The 14,707-nt window shown below is 37.5% G+C and overlaps 1 protein-coding gene across 1 annotated transcript in view; it reads right to left on the reverse strand.

The window, feature by feature from the left end:
- Positions 1 to 11,578: 11,578 nt before the first annotated feature.
- Positions 11,579 to 14,707, reverse strand: part of SMIM24 (small integral membrane protein 24) — a 104,403-nt gene continuing 101,274 nt past the window's right edge. The window contains exon 4 of the mRNA XM_053700725.1: positions 11,579 to 12,124. Coding sequence (XP_053556700.1) covers positions 11,974 to 12,124 — 151 coding nt within the window. The 3' untranslated portion in view covers positions 11,579 to 11,973. The remainder of the gene's footprint in view (positions 12,125 to 14,707) is intronic.

The following is a 14,707-nucleotide window of genomic DNA, read 5'->3' on the forward strand; positions in this document are numbered from 1 at the left end:
CATTTTATCAGTTTTTCACAGTAAGACAGTGCTAGATCATGAGTGTCATATAGATAATATTGTGCTCACTCACATGGAGTTATTTGCGAGTCAGCACTGATTGGCTAAAATACAAGTCTGTCAAAAAACTTAAATAAGGGGGCAGTCTGCAGAGGCTTAGATACAAGGTAATCACAGAGGTAAAATTTGTATTAATATAACTGTGTTATGCAAAACTGGGGAATGGGCAATAAAGGGACAATATATTTTTAAACAATAACAATTCTGGAGTAGACTGCACCTTTAAGCTTTTGAAGAAGGGACTTCTGCATACCAAACATTTGCAATTTTATTGCCTATTAGTTAGCCATTAAAAGTATCGTTTGCACATTGCTTTTGTTATTTATTAATTTATTTTCAAAAGGATTTATGCCGTCTTCAAATACACTTGCTAGCCATATACCTTACATGAAATCAACACCAGTTTTCTAGTTAATCTGAAAACATTTCTCATGGGACTCTTCAAAGGATTGTTGAACTTTTCAAATCCAACACCTTGGTCCTGTTGAAAACATATTTCCCTTTTTAGGGTGGTATTTCTTGTGTGACCACATGCTCAGTTCACATAAGCAAAATTTTATTTATGACAAATTAAATCACATTTTTAAACTATGAAACGTACACAAATTAAATACAATCATTTAAATGTCGAGAGCAATGGAAACTAGGCCTTAATTAGCCGCATAAGGAACAAAGCAAAATATGTTTCTCAGTGGAAATTCTTATGACCTGGAATCCAGGCACTGGGCTTAAAGTGAAGGTAAACTTTGATGAATGGAAGCCCATTTTTAAAAAATACTATTAAAAACAGGGACACTTTCATTCATCAAAGTTTACAAAGTCATCAATGACTAATCCAGCTTCCTCCAATCACGGATTTCCCCCCAGGGGAGTCATTGCCTGAGGAAGCTGGATTAGTCATTGATGATGTGTGAAGAGAGGATCTCAAGGTGGGGGAAGCTGCTCTGGCTGTGCAAAGAAGAGAGGTAAGTTTTTAATCAAAACGGCTGCTTTGTAAACTTTGATGAATGAAAGTGCCCTTGTTTTTAATAGTATTTTTAAAAAACGGGCTTTCATTCATCAAAGTTTACCTTTACTTTAATATGGGAATGCCGTAAAAATAAAACACACGTCCAATCAGCAGTTTCCTTACTTTTTACGCTCAAGCATGCATCAATTGATCTTTGGATGGGAGAATATTATAAGCTGTTGTGTAAACAATTGGACCAATCAGAAGGCTAGAAATAAAGTCAAAATGTAAATTTCAGATTAAAGGGCCATAATACTTATATACTAAATTATTTGAAAGTGAAGCGGCACAACTGTAAAAAGCTGACAAGGAAATATCACCTGCATATCTCTATGTAAGAAAGTAAGATATTTTACCTCACAATTACTTCACACTCACAATAGTAAGTGGTCAGTGAACAGTTATTCATCTGCTACTGTTCACTGCATCTTGAAAAAAAACATAATTTATGTAAGAACTTACCTGATAAATTAATTTCTTTCATATTAGCAAGAGTCCATGAGCTAGTGACGTATGGGATATACATTCCTACCAGGAGGGGCAAAGTTTCCCAAACCTCAAAATGCCTACAAATACACCCCTCACCACACCCACAAATCAGTTTAACGAATAGCCAAGAAGTGGGGTGATAAGAAAAAAGTGCGAAAGCATAAAAAATAAGGAATTGGAATAATTGTGCTTTATACAAAAAAATCATAACCACCACAAAAAGGGTGGGCCTCATGGACTCTTGCTAATATGAAAGAAATGAATTTATCAGGTAAGTTCTTACATAAATTATGTTTTCTTTCATGTAATTAGCAAGAGTCCATGAGCTAGTGACGTATGGGATAATGACTACCCAAGATGTGTATCTTTCCACGCAAGAGTCACTAGAGAGGGAGGGATAAAATAAAGACAGCCAATTCCGCTGAAAAATAATCCACACCCAAAATAAAGTTTAAATTTTATAATGAAAAAAACTGAAAATATAAGCAGAAGATTCAAACTGAAACAGCTGCCTGAAGTACTTTTCTACCAAAAACAGCTTCAGAAGAAGAAAACACATCAAAATGGTAGAATTTAGTAAAAGTATGCAAAGAAGACCAAGTTGCTGCTTTGCAAATCTGATCAACCGAAGCTTCATTCATAAACGCCCAGGAAGTAGAAACTGACCTAGTAGAATGAGCTGTAATCCTTTGAGGCGGAGTTTTACCCGACTCGACATAAGCATGATGAATTAAAGATTTCAACCAAGATGCCAAAGAAATGGCAGAGGCCTTCTGACCTTTCCTAGAACCGGAAAAGATAACAAATAGACTAGAAGTCTTTCGGAAAGTCTTAGTAGCTTCAACATAATATTTCAAAGCTCTAACTACATCCAAAGAATGCAATGATTTCTCCTTAGAATTCTTAGGATTAGGACATAATGAAGGAACCACAATTTCTCTACTAATGTTGTTGGAATTCACAACCTTAGGTAAAAATTCAAAAGAAGTTCGCAACACCGCCTTATCCTGGTGAAAAATCAGAAAAGGAGACTCACAAGAAAGAGCAGATAATTCAGAAACTCTTCTGGCAGAAGAGATGGCCAAAAGGAACAAAACTTTCCAAGAAAGTAATTTAATGTCCAATGAATGCATAGGTTCAAACGGAGGAGCTTGAAGAGCCCCCAGAACCAAATTCAAAGGAGGAGAAATTGACTTAATAACAGGTTTTATACGAACCAAAAGCTTGTACAAAACAATGAATATACACAAAAACATTTTTTCTGTAGTGTAGCTACACTTTCATAATTCAGATAGGGCATGCAATTTTAAACAACTTTCCAACTTACTTTTATCATCAAATTTGCTTTGTTCTCTTGGTATTCTTTGTTTAAAGCTAAACCTAGGTAGGCTCATGTGCTAATTTCTAAGCCTTTAAAGGCTGCTTCTTATCTCAGTGCATTTTATCAGTTTTTCACAGTAAGACAGTGCTAGATCATGAGTGTCATATAGATAATATTGTGCTCACTCACATGGAGTTATTTGCGAGTCAGCACTGATTGGCTAAAATACAAGTCTGTCAAAAAACTTAAATAAGGGGGCAGTCTGCAGAGGCTTAGATACAAGGTAATCACAGAGGTAAAATTTGTATTAATATAACTGTGTTATGCAAAACTGGGGAATGGGCAATAAAGGGACAATATATTTTTAAACAATAACAATTCTGGAGTAGACTGCACCTTTAAGCTTTTGAAGAAGGGACTTCTGCATACCAAACATTTGCAATTTTATTGCCTATTAGTTAGCCATTAAAAGTATCGTTTGCACATTGCTTTTGTTATTTATTAATTTATTTTCAAAAGGATTTATGCCGTCTTCAAATACACTTGCTAGCCATATACCTTACATGAAATCAACACCAGTTTTCTAGTTAATCTGAAAACATTTCTCATGGGACTCTTCAAAGGATTGTTGAACTTTTCAAATCCAACACCTTGGTCCTGTTGAAAACATATTTCCCTTTTTAGGGTGGTATTTCTTGTGTGACCACATGCTCAGTTCACATAAGCAAAATTTTATTTATGACAAATTAAATCACATTTTTAAACTATGAAACGTACACAAATTAAATACAATCATTTAAATGTCGAGAGCAATGGAAACTAGGCCTTAATTAGCCGCATAAGGAACAAAGCAAAATATGTTTCTCAGTGGAAATTCTTATGACCTGGAATCCAGGCACTGGGCTTAAAGTGAAGGTAAACTTTGATGAATGGAAGCCCATTTTTAAAAAATACTATTAAAAACAGGGACACTTTCATTCATCAAAGTTTACAAAGTCATCAATGACTAATCCAGCTTCCTCCAATCACGGATTTCCCCCCAGGGGAGTCATTGCCTGAGGAAGCTGGATTAGTCATTGATGATGTGTGAAGAGAGGATCTCAAGGTGGGGGAAGCTGCTCTGGCTGTGCAAAGAAGAGAGGTAAGTTTTTAATCAAAACGGCTGCTTTGTAAACTTTGATGAATGAAAGTGCCCTTGTTTTTAATAGTATTTTTAAAAAACGGGCTTTCATTCATCAAAGTTTACCTTTACTTTAATATGGGAATGCCGTAAAAATAAAACACACGTCCAATCAGCAGTTTCCTTACTTTTTACGCTCAAGCATGCATCAATTGATCTTTGGATGGGAGAATATTATAAGCTGTTGTGTAAACAATTGGACCAATCAGAAGGCTAGAAATAAAGTCAAAATGTAAATTTCAGATTAAAGGGCCATAATACTTATATACTAAATTATTTGAAAGTGAAGCGGCACAACTGTAAAAAGCTGACAAGGAAATATCACCTGCATATCTCTATGTAAGAAAGTAAGATATTTTACCTCACAATTACTTCACACTCACAATAGTAAGTGGTCAGTGAACAGTTATTCATCTGCTACTGTTCACTGCATCTTGAAAAAAAACATAATTTATGTAAGAACTTACCTGATAAATTAATTTCTTTCATATTAGCAAGAGTCCATGAGCTAGTGACGTATGGGATATACATTCCTACCAGGAGGGGCAAAGTTTCCCAAACCTCAAAATGCCTACAAATACACCCCTCACCACACCCACAAATCAGTTTAACGAATAGCCAAGAAGTGGGGTGATAAGAAAAAAGTGCGAAAGCATAAAAAATAAGGAATTGGAATAATTGTGCTTTATACAAAAAAATCATAACCACCACAAAAAGGGTGGGCCTCATGGACTCTTGCTAATATGAAAGAAATGAATTTATCAGGTAAGTTCTTACATAAATTATGTTTTCTTTCATGTAATTAGCAAGAGTCCATGAGCTAGTGACGTATGGGATAATGACTACCCAAGATGTGTATCTTTCCACGCAAGAGTCACTAGAGAGGGAGGGATAAAATAAAGACAGCCAATTCCGCTGAAAAATAATCCACACCCAAAATAAAGTTTAAATTTTATAATGAAAAAAACTGAAAATATAAGCAGAAGATTCAAACTGAAACAGCTGCCTGAAGTACTTTTCTACCAAAAACAGCTTCAGAAGAAGAAAACACATCAAAATGGTAGAATTTAGTAAAAGTATGCAAAGAAGACCAAGTTGCTGCTTTGCAAATCTGATCAACCGAAGCTTCATTCATAAACGCCCAGGAAGTAGAAACTGACCTAGTAGAATGAGCTGTAATCCTTTGAGGCGGAGTTTTACCCGACTCGACATAAGCATGATGAATTAAAGATTTCAACCAAGATGCCAAAGAAATGGCAGAGGCCTTCTGACCTTTCCTAGAACCGGAAAAGATAACAAATAGACTAGAAGTCTTTCGGAAAGTCTTAGTAGCTTCAACATAATATTTCAAAGCTCTAACTACATCCAAAGAATGCAATGATTTCTCCTTAGAATTCTTAGGATTAGGACATAATGAAGGAACCACAATTTCTCTACTAATGTTGTTGGAATTCACAACCTTAGGTAAAAATTCAAAAGAAGTTCGCAACACCGCCTTATCCTGGTGAAAAATCAGAAAAGGAGACTCACAAGAAAGAGCAGATAATTCAGAAACTCTTCTGGCAGAAGAGATGGCCAAAAGGAACAAAACTTTCCAAGAAAGTAATTTAATGTCCAATGAATGCATAGGTTCAAACGGAGGAGCTTGAAGAGCCCCCAGAACCAAATTCAAAGGAGGAGAAATTGACTTAATAACAGGTTTTATACGAACCAAAAGCTTGTACAAAACAATGAATATCAGGAAGATTAGCAATCTTTCTGTGAAAAAGAACAGAAAGAGCAGAGATTTGTCCTTTCAAGGAACTTGCAGACAAACCTTTATCCAAACCATCCTGAAGAAACTGTAAAAATCTCGGAATTCTAAAAGAATGCCAGGAAAAATGATGAGAAAGACACCAAGAAATATAAGTCTTCCAGACTCTATAATATATCTCCCTAGATACAGATTTACGAGCCTGTAACATAGTATTAATCACAGAGTCAGAGAAACCTCTTTGACCAAGAATCAAGCGTTCAATCTCCATACCTTTAAATTTAAGGATTTGAGATCCTGATGGAAAAAAGGACCTTGCGACAGAAGGTCTGGTCTTAACGGAAGAGTTCACGGTTGGCAAGAAGCCATCCGGACAAGATCCGCATACCAAAACCTGTGAGGCCATGCTGGAGCTACCAGCAGAACAAACGAGCATTCCTTCAGAATCTTGGAGATCACTCTTGGAAGAAGAACTAGAGGCGGAAAGATATAGGCAGGATGATACTTCCAAGGAAGTGACAATGCATCCACTGCTTCCGCTTGAGGATCCCTGAATCTGGACAGATACCTGGGAAGTTTCTTGTTTAGATGAGAGGCCATCAGATCTATTTCTGGAAGTCCCCACATTTGAACAATCTGAAGAAATACCTCTGGGTGAAGAGACCATTCGCCCGGATGCAACGTTTGGCGACTGAGATAATCCGCTTCCCAATTGTCTATACCTGGGATATGAACCGCAGAAACTAGACAGGAGCTGGATTCCGCCCAAACCAGAATTCGAGATACTTCTTTCATAGCTAGAGGACTGTGAGTCCCTCCTTGATGATTGATGTATGCCACAGTTGTGACATTGTCTGTCTGAAAACAAATGAACGATTCTCTCTTTAGAAGAGGCCAAGACTGAAGAGCTCTGAAAATTGCACAGAGTTCCAAAATATTGATCGGTAATCTCACCTCCTGAGATTCCCAAACCCCTTGTGCCGTCAGAGACCCCCACACAGCTCCCCAACCTGTAAGACTTGCATCTGTTGAAATTACAGTCCAGGTCGGAAGAACAAAAGAAGCCCCCTGAACTAAACGATGGTGATCTGTCCACCACGTCAGAGAGTGTCGTACAAAGATATCGTCCAAATAAGGAAATACCACAATACCCTGTTCTCTGATTACAGACAGAAGGGCACCGAGAACCTTTGTAAAAATTCTTGGAGCTGTTGCTAGGCCAAACGGCAGAGCCACAAACTGGTAATGCTTGTCTAGGAAAGAGAATCTCAGAAACTGATAGTGATCTGGATGAATCGGAATATGCAGATATGCATCCTGTAAATCTATTGTAGACATATAATGCCCTTGCTGAACAAAAGGCAGGATAGTCCTTACAGTTATCATTTTGAATGTTGGTATCCTTACATAACGATTCAATATTTTTAGATCCAGAACTGGTCTGAAGGAATTCTCCTTCTTTGGTACAATGAAGAGATTTGAATAAAACCCCAGCCCCTGTTCCAGAACTGGAACTGGCATAATTACTCCAGCCAACTCTAGATCTGAAACACATTTCAGAAATGCTTAAGCCTTCGCTGGATTTACTGGGACACGGGAAAGAAAAAATCTCTTTGCAGGAGGTCTTATCTTGAAACCAATTCTGTACCCTTCTGAAACAATGTTCTGAATCCAAAGATTGTGAACGGAATTGATCCAAATTTCTTTGAAAAAACGTAATCTGCCCCCTACCAGCTGAACTGGAATGAGGGCCGCACCTTCATGTGGACTTAGGAGCTGGCTTTGATTTTCTAAAAGGCTTGGATTTATTCCAGACTGGAGATGGTTTCCAAACTGATACCGCTCCTGAGGATGAAGGATCAGGCTTTTGTTCCTTGTTGTGACGAAAGGAACGAAAACGATTATTAGACCTGAATTTACCTTTAGATTTTTTATCCTGTGGTAAAAAAGTTCCTTTCCCTCCAGTAACAGTTGAGATAATAGAATCCAACTGAGAACTAAATAATTTATTACCCTGGAAAGAAAGGGAAAGCAGAGTAGACTTAGAAGACATATCAGCATTCCAAGTTTTAAGCTATAAAGCTCTTCTAGCTAAAATAGCTAGAGACATATACCTGACATCAACTCTAATGATATCAAAGATGGCATCACAAATAAAATTATTAGCATGTTGAAGAAGAATAATTATGCTATGAGAATTATGATCTGTTACTTGTTGCGCTAAAGCTTCCAACCAAAAAGTTGAAGCTGCAGCAACATCCGCCAAAGATATAGCAGGTCTAAGAAGATTACCTGAACACAAATAAGCTTTTCTTAGAAAGGATTCAATTTTCCTATCTAAAGGATCCTTAAAGGAAGTACCATCTGCCGTAGGAATAGTAGTACGCTTAGCAAGAGTAGAGACAGCCCCATCAACCTTAGGGATTTTGTCCCAAAACTCTAATCTGTCAGATGGCACAGGATATAATTGCTTAAAACGTTTAGAAGGAGTAAATGAATTACCCAAATTATTCCATTCCCTGGAAATTACTTCAGAAATAGCACCAGGAACAGGAAAAACTTCTGGAATAACTACAGGAGATTTAAAAACCGTATCTAAACGTTTAGATTTAGTATCAAGAGGACCAGAATCCTCAATTTCTAATGCAATTAGGACTTCTTTAAGTAAAGAACGAATAAATTCCATTTTAAATAAATATGAAGATTTATCAGCATCAACCTCTGAGACAGAATCCTCTGAACCAGAAGAACCATTATCAGAATCAGAATAATGATGTTCATTTAAAAATTCATCTGAACAATAAGAAGTTTTAAAAGACTTTTTATGTTTACTAGAAGGAGGAATAACAGACATAGCCTTCTTAATGGATTTAGAAACAAAATATCTTATGTTATCAGGAACACTCTGAGTATTAGATGTTGACAGCAACAGGTAATGGAACTTTACTAAAGGAAATATTATCTGCATTAACAAGTTTGTCATGACATTCAATACAAACAACAGCTGGAGGAACAGCTACCAAAAGTTTACAGCAGATACACTTAGCTTTGGTAGCTCCAGCACCAGGCATCGATTTTCCAGAAGTATCTTCTGACTCAGTTGCAACGTGGGACATCTTGCAATATGTAATAGAAAAAACAACATATAAAGCAAAATTGATCAAATTCCTTAAATGACAGTTTCAGGAATGGGAAAAAATGCCAGAGAACAAGCTTCTAGCAACCAGAAGCAATGAATAATGAGACTTAAATAATGTGGAGACAAAAGTGACGCCCATATTTTTTTAGCGCCAAATAAGACGCCAACATTATTTGGTGCCTAAATGCTTTTTGCGCCAAAAATGACGCCACATCCGGAACGCCGACACTTTTGGCGCAAAAGAACGTCAAAAATGACGCAACTTCCGGCGACACGTATGACGCCGGAAACAGAAAAAAAATTTTGCGCCAAAAAAGTCCGCGCCAAGAATGACGCAATAAAATGAAGCATTTTCAGCCCCCGCGAGCCTAACAGCCCACAGGGAATAAGTCAAATTTTAAGGTAAGAAAAAAATGATTGATTCAAATGCATTATCCCAAATATGAAACTGACTGTCTGAAATAAGGAATGTTGAACATCCTGAGTCAAGGCAAATAAATGTTTGAATACATATATTTAGAACTTTATAAAAAAGTGCCCAACCATAGCTTAGAGTGTCACAGAAAATAAGACTTACTTACCCCAGGACACTCATCTACATGTTGTAAAAAGCCAAACCAGTACTGAAACGAAAATCAGCAGAGGTAATGGTATATATATAAGAGTATATCGTCGATCTGAAAAGGGAGGTAAGAGATTAATCTCTACGACCGATAACAGAGAACCTATGAAATAGACCCCGTAGAAGGAGATCATTGAATTCAAATAGGCAATACTCTCCTCACATCCCTCTGACATTCACTGCACGCTGAGAGGAAAACCGGGCTCCAACCTGCTGCGGAGCGCATATCAACGTAGAATCTAGCACAAACTTACTTCACCACCTCCATAGGAGGCAAAGTTTGTAAAACTGATTTGTGGGTGTGGTGAGGGGTGTATTTGTAGGCATTTTGAGGTTTGGGAAACTTTGCCCCTCCTGGTAGGAATGTATATCCCATACGTCACTAGCTCATGGACTCTTGCTAATTACATGAAAGAAAAATAATCATCAGCCAATCAGCTTCATCAGTGCTGATCTCGTGAAATTTCACTAAAATCGTGTGAGATTTCATCATAAACTTCCTTCAACTGAGGATGCAAATAACATGATTGTGTCTGCACATGACAGATGTACGCTCCCTTGAAAGTCCCAGGACTAGCATCCTAATTGGCTGCTTAAATGGATACTATATCCAAACTTTTTCTTTCATGATTCAGATAGAGCATGCAATTTTAAGCAACTTTCTAATTTAGAGCCGGCCCATTTTTGGTTCAGTACCTTGGTAGCACTTGCTTATTGGTGGCTAAATGTAGCCACCAATCAGCAAGCGCTACCCAGGTGCAGAACCAAAAATGGGCTGGCTCCTAACCTTACATTTCTACTTTTTCAAATAACGATAGCAAGAGAACAAAGAAAATTTGATAATAGGAGTAAATTAGAAAGTTGCTTAAAATTGCATGCTCTATCTGAATCATGAAAGAAAAAATGTGGGTTTAGTATCCCTTTAAAGTCCCTGTACAATAGGATGTGGCAACTAAGTAGATTTTGAGGTTAAATATCTTCTTTTAAAAATTAAGATGCTCAGGTGATATTTTCTTGTCAGCTTCTTACAGCTATGCTGCATCACTTTAAACATTTGGGTATCATGTCCTCTTGATGAAAAGCAAGATAGTGCTCTCTTGCATTTTCATCAAATGTTTTTCAGCCCAGTTGCCTACCACTGCAGTATAAAAGGAACAGCTGCGGGGAACACATATCTTTACCTGCAACAAATTGTCTCATCAGTAGACTTGGTTTTATTAAATATCCTTTGAACAGTGTGAATATTTACTGTATATTGTTGATGGTAGTCATTGGTGAATATCTAATTAAAGGGACAGTCTACACCAGAATTTTTATTGTTTTAAAAGATAGATAATCCCTTTATTACCCATTTCCCAGTTTTGCATAACCAACACAGTTATAATAATATACTTTTAACCTCTGTGATTATCTTGTATCTAAGCCTCTGCAACCTGACCCTTTTTTCAGTTCTTTTGACAGACTTGCAGTTTAGCCAATCAGTGCCTGCTCCCAGATAACTTCACGTGCACGAGCACAGTGTTATCTATATGAAATATGTGAACTAACACCCTCTAGTGGTGAAAAACTGTTAAAATGCAATCTGAAAGAGGTGGGCTTCAAGGTCTAAGAAATTAGCATATGAACCTCCTAAGTTAAGATTTCAACTAAGAATACCAAGAGAACAAAGCAAAATTGGTGATAAAAGTAAATTGGAAAATTGTTTAAAATTACAAGCTCTATCTGAATCATAAAAGTTTATTTTGGCCTAGACTGTCCCTTCATTATTTTTGTAAGAGCGCTCCGGAAAAAAAGTTTATCTTTTAAACTTTCTTTTTCTTACTGAATGACTTATGCAGTATAAAAGATTTACATTTTTATTAACCTAATATTACTGTGTGACCTGCAGTGATGCATGATAAAGATAAAGGCAACTTTGGACCTTGCTAGCTATGAAACCCTTTCTGCAAGGTTGGTAATATTTAGATCCCTATGTCAGTCTAAAATCATTCAAACAACATTCCAATAAAATTCTAATCAATATTTTATCCATCAAAAGTTTGATATCTCACATTTGGAAATTGGAAACATTACAACTTTATTGGTCTGAGTTTAGCTTTAACAAGATGGCTGTTAGCTCTTCTGGCAAATTCCTGTGCATCTGATAAATTCATGCTTCTGCCAGTCAGGGTTCCAATAGGTCAAATCTTGTAGTTAAAGCCTCATCATGGGTGCCCAATAGTCTCTCTTCAATAATTCATTAACTCAAGGAAAAAGCAGAATTAGCACAGATGTTAATATTTAAACCTTACAGGATATAACCATAAAACCAGTTATTTTTTTGTTACAGAATGATATGAAAACATGTTCTTGTATACAAGTTCAGTAAGGTAAATGTTTGACATTCCTGACAAATACGTTTTACATAGCAGTGATTTTCTGATCCTCGTTATCTTCTTCCTTTTTGCCCTTAGCTTTTTTATTTTCTCCCTTGTCTTTCCTAGCCTCTTCTTTTTCTTCTTCTTTGTCATCATCTTCCAGGCCGCCATTTGTATAAACGTTCAACTCAGCCCTGCAAGAAAGGCACAAAAAAATGAGTTATAGACATAATTTAAAGGGGCACTAACCTCAAAATGGAACCCTCCCATAACATGTTAAACTAAATGACCATTGAACACAGTAGAGTTGCATATTCAACAAATTCATAATAAAGAAAAAATGCAGGAAGACATACTCTTAATTTCAAAGGAGTAATACATTTTTTTTTCATGCAAATGTCAGTTACTTCCATCTTCTCTGCCCCTTGTATCATGTGACAGCAGCCAGCCAATCAGAAAATGTATACACTTAAATACTGTGAATTCTTGCACGCGCTCAGTAGGAGCTGGTGCCTCAGAAAGTGTGCGTATAAATGGGCTGTGCACATTTTGATAATGAAAGTAAATTGGAAACTTTTTCTAAAACCGCATACTCCATCTGGATCATGAGAGTTTAATTTTGTCTTAAGTGTCCTTTTAATGAAAATAAGGGCCAGCTTATAAGTGAAGTGCAATATATTGATTTAGCTGTAGCGATATTTGCACTCCTCTTTGTAATACCAGTGCAGGCTGATGTGCGCTGGTATTACAAGTTAGCTGCAATGCGAACGCAAGGTTGCATTCACATTGCACAGACACATTGCGCTCATGAGAGCGAGCTTCCATAGGCTACATTTTAGGTTCAGCACCTGGATAGTGCACTTCCATAAGCTCCAATGGTAGCCTCGTTCTCATGCCGTCCAAGACAGCATCAGAACCTTGCGCAGCGAAGGGTTAAGTAGCGAAGCCATGGCAGCATATTTTATACACATATTAATACATACATATACTGTATATGTATATAGTCATATACATATATTTTTACTGGGAACACACAGTTCCCATAGACCCAATGTAAAGGCACTTTCAGTGCCAGTGCCACCCCACTCCCACCAATTTTAGACCCCAAAACGGCCTAGTGTAGTTGATTTTTATTTTAAAAAAGCTACATTTTTTAAAAATAAAAACTATAATCAGGGTCGGCCTTTGGGGTGCTTGACCTATGCGGATTGACCAGGGCGGCTTCCCGCAGGTGCAGCAGATTCAGGCACATGACCGCACATACCAGACGCCAGTATGAGGGAGGGAAGCGGGATATGATGACCTATGTCATATATCCCCGCCCCCTCATGGTTCTCCCGCCGTGGCTTGTGACAGGTACTACTGCGCCAGTCCATCGGTTATTGGGAGGTGGCGAGGTGCAGCCTCAGACACTGAGCAAGGAACCTAGGAGCCACCGGTAAGTGTGGGCTTGGTAACGGGCTTTGGTGAATTGGAAAGTGTACTTGTATCAGAGATATTCCCCCACACAATCCATCATTTCAATGTAAATTCCCCAGATATACCCTGTGTGTTTATGGATATTAGCCCAAGTTATATCCCGCACCCAATAATATTCTACTGAGAAATACCTCAGTTACTAATATGTCAAGGAAAACAAGAATTTGCCTTCTATTTACTACCAGATACCCCATGTGCCAGAAAAATAATCTTGTATCTGAGAAATTCTTAGATGTGCCCTTAATTTCCAAGAAAAAAATAATATTTTTACCTTATTAATACCTGAGCTGAGATCTACCCCAGTTATAAACATTCCCCATAAAATAAAAATTCCTCATGTAGAAGTGAAATACCCACAAGTAAACCTCATGCACAGGAAAATAACCCCATACCACCCAACAAAAAAAAATCTACCCCATAGATGGTAAAGTGCTTCTTTACTTGACTAATACTGCCCAGATACAAACATGCCCAGGAAAATGCCCATGTACCTCTGAAATAAATCCTTATACCCCAAAGATAAAGCTTACGTGTATTTGTAGGTCAGTAAATCCCCAAGAAATCACCTAAGATTTACCCCTGTACCCTGGCTTATTGCCAGTTTACCTTCAGAACCCAGTGACTAGGAAAATACCCCGGTATCTGTGATAGAATCTCTTGCCTGGGGAAATGCCCATATACCCGGAGTATAATCCATTTTTATTTTGGTTATTTGTAGTGTGCCAATGTATTCTGTAGCTCTATACAGTGGGTACATAAAGTAAAGACAAGGGAATGGAAAGGAAGACAGAAGAGGACCCACAAAATCGTTTTTTTGTACGTAAGGAGTACCTCTGAATCCCTAGTTATTTAAAAATGATGTCCATTCTGTGTAGAAAAATGCTGATAATCCCTGGTGAAGGCTAATAAAGATACACTGTGCCCAGGAAAATGCCCATGCAAATGACAAATCTCATAGCTCCATTCCCAGGGAAATAGCACTGTACCAATATGCGCCTGTATCTAGAACATATTCTTCTGTACCTGAGAAATACCTTAGCTGTTCTCCTGTTGCTTGCGTGGTTGGTGGGTCCACAATGTCCCCTGAATAGCAGTTTGGAAATGTGGTTCTCTGCTCTGGCGATACTATCAAACATGTCTCATGAGTCATAGTATCGCCAGAGCAGAGAACTTATAGAATATTGAGCTCATAGGGATATATATATTTAATTGTGCAATGTGTACGCTACTATACATATGAAATAGGGCACACACAGGATAAATAAAAAGCTGCAGAACTGGATTGCCTATGGGCTCTA

The sequence above is a fragment of the Bombina bombina genome, chromosome 2 (genome assembly GCF_027579735.1).
Source record: "Bombina bombina isolate aBomBom1 chromosome 2, aBomBom1.pri, whole genome shotgun sequence".
NCBI lineage: Eukaryota > Metazoa > Chordata > Amphibia > Anura > Bombinatoridae > Bombina > Bombina bombina.